This window comes from Propithecus coquereli, unplaced genomic scaffold, assembly GCF_000956105.1.
Source record: "Propithecus coquereli isolate 6110/MARCELLA unplaced genomic scaffold, Pcoq_1.0 Scaffold531, whole genome shotgun sequence".
NCBI lineage: Eukaryota > Metazoa > Chordata > Mammalia > Primates > Indriidae > Propithecus > Propithecus coquereli.
Window position 1 is genome coordinate 224,725 of NW_012151186.1, and position 4,705 is coordinate 229,429.

The 4,705-nt window shown below is 58.6% G+C and overlaps 1 protein-coding gene across 1 annotated transcript in view; it reads right to left on the minus strand.

The window, feature by feature from the left end:
- Positions 1-3,186: 3,186 nt before the first annotated feature.
- Positions 3,187-4,705, minus strand: part of SPIRE2 (spire-type actin nucleation factor 2) — a 13,396-nt gene continuing 11,877 nt past the window's right edge. Inside the window, exons 12-13 of the mRNA XM_012657156.1 lie at positions 3,937-4,052; positions 3,187-3,524 (exon numbers count right to left, since the gene is read on the minus strand). Of these exons, the coding sequence (XP_012512610.1) occupies positions 3,302-3,524; positions 3,937-4,052 (339 nt within the window). The 3' untranslated portion in view covers positions 3,187-3,301. The remainder of the gene's footprint in view (positions 3,525-3,936; positions 4,053-4,705) is intronic.

A 4,705-nucleotide genomic window follows, 5' to 3' on the forward strand; every position in this document is an offset into this window, starting at 1 on the left:
GTTTCGCGCCTGCGCGCTGCGGCTCTCCGGAACTTCCTCTGGTCATCCACGGCGTCAAAGAAGGTTCGGGCGCGTCCGGACGAGTTCTCGCGAGAGTTGGGCGTCTCTGTGCGGCGGGCCCTGCCAGCACCAGTGTGTGGCGCTTCTCCGGGTCTTCACCGGGAGCGGAACGGAAGGCGGGCGGGGGCGGAGCGCGCGTGGGAGGGACGCGCGGGGGACGAGCTGCGGCGGGGGCGGAGCGCTCTGCATCCCTGCGGCGCCGGCGTGCGGGGCCCGGCTCGGTACCTCCGCCTCTGCGGCAGGCGAGCTGTAGGACGCGAGCACGTCCAAACCGAGGAGTCCCAGGGTGGGATTCCTGGACACCCTCCTCCCCCGGGGCCCCCCAAGCGGACCTTCGGGCCGTGTCCTGGGAGTTTGCCTTCGTGGTAGTCTGGGCACTGGAATCAGCAGCCTAAGGTCAAAGCCCTCCACCCTTGCTGGCCATCCACGTCCTAGGGCGATTTTTACAGTAAAGGTACAAGGCCCGCCCCCAGAGATTCCGAGGTGGGGTCCAGCAAGGATGTTTTTTAAAAGCTCTTCAGCCAGGATTGAGAACCGGCAGGGGTCCAAGTGCAAGATCAAGATGAACTGGCGTTGGGCAAGGTGCCCTCCTCACGTGACAGCAGAGAGGAGAGGGCAGCCTTGAGTGGGGGGGTGGTCCCCACGTTGGGGCCAGGCCAGGTCCTGTACTAAGTTCTTACCTCATCCTGCCCTTTTATAGGGGACTCAGAAAAAGCAGCCGACCCAGAGAGAACCTGGTTTGCATTTGGGTCTATGCGTACAGAGTCCAAGGAGGAAGACTGCTGCAAGGACAGAGAAGGGTGGGTCGTGGCCTCTGGGATCACATCACCCTCCATCTCTGCTGCCGGCCTGCGCTGGTCCCTGAGCTTCCACACCCATCCTGCCTCCCCCAGGAGTCTGAATCCGACTGTTACTTGACTCTGGGCATGGCTGGTCTGTCCGCTGTGCTGTACCAGTCACTAGGGTCTAGGAACACTTCCCAGTGGCTGGCACATGGCAGCTCCCTCAAGCCCTTCATCTGCCCCAGCCTCTCCCACACAGTTCCCTCGGTCCCTCCCCCAATCCAGCAACTAAAGAGTATGCTCAGGACACCACCCTTGTGTCTGACTGTTCAGGTCCAGCCTAGTGGTTTTTCTGTCACCCTTGGTCAAGTGGTATGACCAATTTATGCAGACCTCTTGCCTGGCCTGTGCATGGAAACTTGAGGGGATCTCAGCTTGCAACTGCCTCTACGAGACAGAGGTCGTGTACACCGTGAGGGATACAGCAGACCCATCCTGAATATCTTCCCTGAACAGGCAACTCGGAACAGGAGTTTCTCCCCGTACCGCTGAAGGCCTGTTCCTCAGCAAGGAACATTTTAGAGTAAGTGATCTCCACTCATGAAGATCTAAAGTAGCTGAGGCAGGGCTTGGTTTAGTGGGCTGATTGCACGGCCCTCCATACCTGGGGTTGGGGAGAGAGGTAGGTCCAGCAGCCCTGAGCGCAGCACCAGGGAGGGACAAATGCCAGCAGCTCTCCCTCTTGACTTTGCTGCAGCCAGACTCAGGAAGCACCTCTGCCCAGGGTTGGGCAGTCCCAGAGACACTGTCCCTCTGAGCTCAGGCCACCTGTTCCCGGGATGTGCTTGCTCTTTGTTTCCATGTGGTTAGAACCCAGTCTCCCCATGACTGGGAGCACCAGCATCAAGTGTAGAATCAGAGTAATGACGATAGTACTTACCTCCCAGGAGCGTCTGCCCAAGAGAATGCTGCACAAACGTTAGCTTTCTTATTGCTGGCTGTGTGACCAGAGGCAATACCTGACCCTCTCTGTGCCTGTTTTATTTTTAAAAAGAAATAAAAATACACAGACAGGGAGTCTGTAAAGTGCTCAGACAAGTGCTGGGAGGTGGCTGTTTTTATTGGCTGCTCTAATTTTGTGTATGTGGATTTCCTGGCCCCCAGCTGATAGTTCTCTCCAGTAGGCCCATCTGTTACAAGTCCTGTCCCTGCAGGGCCCCGTGGCAGGTGTTGGAGCCTGGAATGAAAAGGCCTGCATTGAGGTCCCAGGTGTTCCTGGGTGAGCTGTGTGTCTTTGGTCAAAGTCTTTCACCTTGTCGAGCGTCAGCTTCCTCATCTTAAGGCAGGATGATGACAGCACCCACCTCCTGATGCTTGTGAGCAGGCAGAGTGGTGAGCACAGGCCTGAGGTGCTGAGATTGCACCTCTCACCCCTGTGAACCCAGGTGAGTCACCTCCCTGGAGAACAGAATAGGGATCTGGGAACGAGACCAAAGGGTCCCCTAGGCCAGCAGGTGTGGCCCAAGCTGTGTCACATGCAGCCCAAGACGGCCAGGCCCATTGAGTTGGTAGGGAGCCAGCGGGGGGAGTGGCTGGGAGTGGGCTTGGGCCCCCAACTGTGCTGAGCTGAGCAGGCCGTTCCTGGTCCTCAGGGGCAGGTGGCTCCTCAGAGCCCACCTTCAGCCCTGGGCCAGCGTGCCTACTGCCATAGCTGGGTGACGACTCAGTGCACACCCAGACAGAAGACGGAGACGACCTTTATTAGGCCAAGAGTGGCCATGTGTACAGATTCAAGGAGCTGCTCCTCCCTGTATGGGACCACCCAGTGTCACCAGGGACGCCTGGGGCAGTGACTCACGAGAAGGCCAGCACCAGGTGTGGGAGGGCCCAGAGCTGCAGGGTGGCTGGGGTGTGGACCCCAAGCCTTCCAGATGGAAGCAGAGGATGCCTCCAGAGAATCCTGCCCACTCAGGGTCTTCCCAGGTGCCTCTGCTGCCTGGTTGGCCAAAGGGAGGGCAGGGGTATCAGGGAGCCTGGTCCACCTGGGCGCAAGGTGCTGTCACCACCGAGACGTCAACCCAGGGAGGGGAAGCTGCCATGTTTTCATTCCTGCGATGGAGAAGAGAGCTGGAACGCGGGAGGGGAGTCCGTGCCAGGAGACCCAGGATCCAGAACCTTCTGTTCTCCCCACTCTGTAGGAAAAACCATTCCTGCTCCCTCCCCTGCCCCCCGCCCAGGAGTCCTGAGAGGAAATGGCCTTCCGGAAGGAGGGTCCTGCAGTGAGCCTGAACGGGTGAACTCTGGGGCCGGAAACAATGTATATAAATATATAAGCTGTGTGCATTATATAAATGTATCTATATATGTATATATGTACATGCACAGCTTAGGAGGGCGGCGGCAGCAGGGCCCCAGCGTCTCAGCCTGGCTCCTCCCTGGGGCCTGGCCACCGCGGGCCTTCACTTGAAGTCAAGAGTCCTGGTGTTAGGGATGTAGAGGGACTGGGTCTGGCGGCCGCGTCGCGGTGTAGTGTTGAGGACGTCCACGCTCTTGCGGCTGGAGCACACCACGTCGGCCACAAAGCTGGTGCAGTCGCTGCAGACGTCCCTCAGGACACAGCCGTGCGTGTAGATGTGGGGGAACTCCTCCTCCACGCTTCGCCACTGCGGCCCCTGCAGGGACCTGGGATGGAGGGGAGGACCATCGGGAGAAGAACTCGCCAGGGTGCAAGATCCCCCCTACCCCTGCCCCTCTGGAACCCCAAATCCACCCAGTCCTCCACGCCCACAGCCAGCCCCACGCCTCCCTGTCCGTCACCCTCCCTCTGCCACAGGCATCCTCGCGGGTTTCTGCAGCGAGCACGGCTGGCAAAGTGCGTCCCGGCAGTCTTCCCTGACCACCACGTCCAAATTCCACCTCACCCTGCTCAGCCTCCCAGAACCCTCCACGGTGACCTGCGTCTCAAACAGCTGCCTCCGATCCCCTTTTTCCTGGGGGTGTCCCGGCAAACAAAGCCAGCCCCCCTGCACCCCAGCTCCCAAGTTACGTTAACGCCTGACCACCCAGCAACACCGCAACAAGGCAGAGCACGCACTGGAACACGTCTCTTCTCTGGGCTGGCGTGGTTTTGGCGGTCGATGTCGTCCGAGGACTCTCAAAGCCCAGCGTGTAGACAGGGATGTGTGCAAACTTCTTAGATGGCATTTTCATCTGCAGCACAGAGGGAGGTGTGGTCCAGGCACCCCACGGGGACAGCTAAGGACATGCCCTGCCCTGCCCTGGGGGCCACAGGGCAGCCAGAGCTGTCCCTGCGCTCCCTGCCGTGTCTCCTCCGTGCGCTTTGTCTGAAGACGCGGTGTGTGTCTTCCTGTCACACACACCCCACCTCGTTTTCTGCTCATCTAGACAGGGACTTCTTAGCGGGTGGGAACTATGCCTTTTTATGCCATAGGCTCTAGCACTGTGCCCGGCACATGATCCATATTTAACATTGAGCTGGGCTCGCTGGCTCATGCCTGTAGTCCCAGTACTTTGGGAGGCTGAGGGGGCAGGATTGCTTGAGGCCAGGAGATCTAGACCAGCCTGAGTAACATGATGAGAACTCATCTCTACAAAAAACTAAAGTTTGCTGGGCGTGGTGGCGTGTGCCTGTAGTCCCAGCTACTCAGGAGGCTGAGGCAGGAGGATCACTCGAGTCCAGGAGTTTGAGGTTGCCGTGAGCTACAATGACTCCACGGCACTCTAGCCCAAGCGACAGAGCGAGACTCCGTCTCAAAGAAAAAAAAAAAACATTGATGAGGTGGAAGTTTTTCCATTGCCAATGTTAGGATATGAAATAAGAGTTCTAAAGTAGCGGTGGTAAA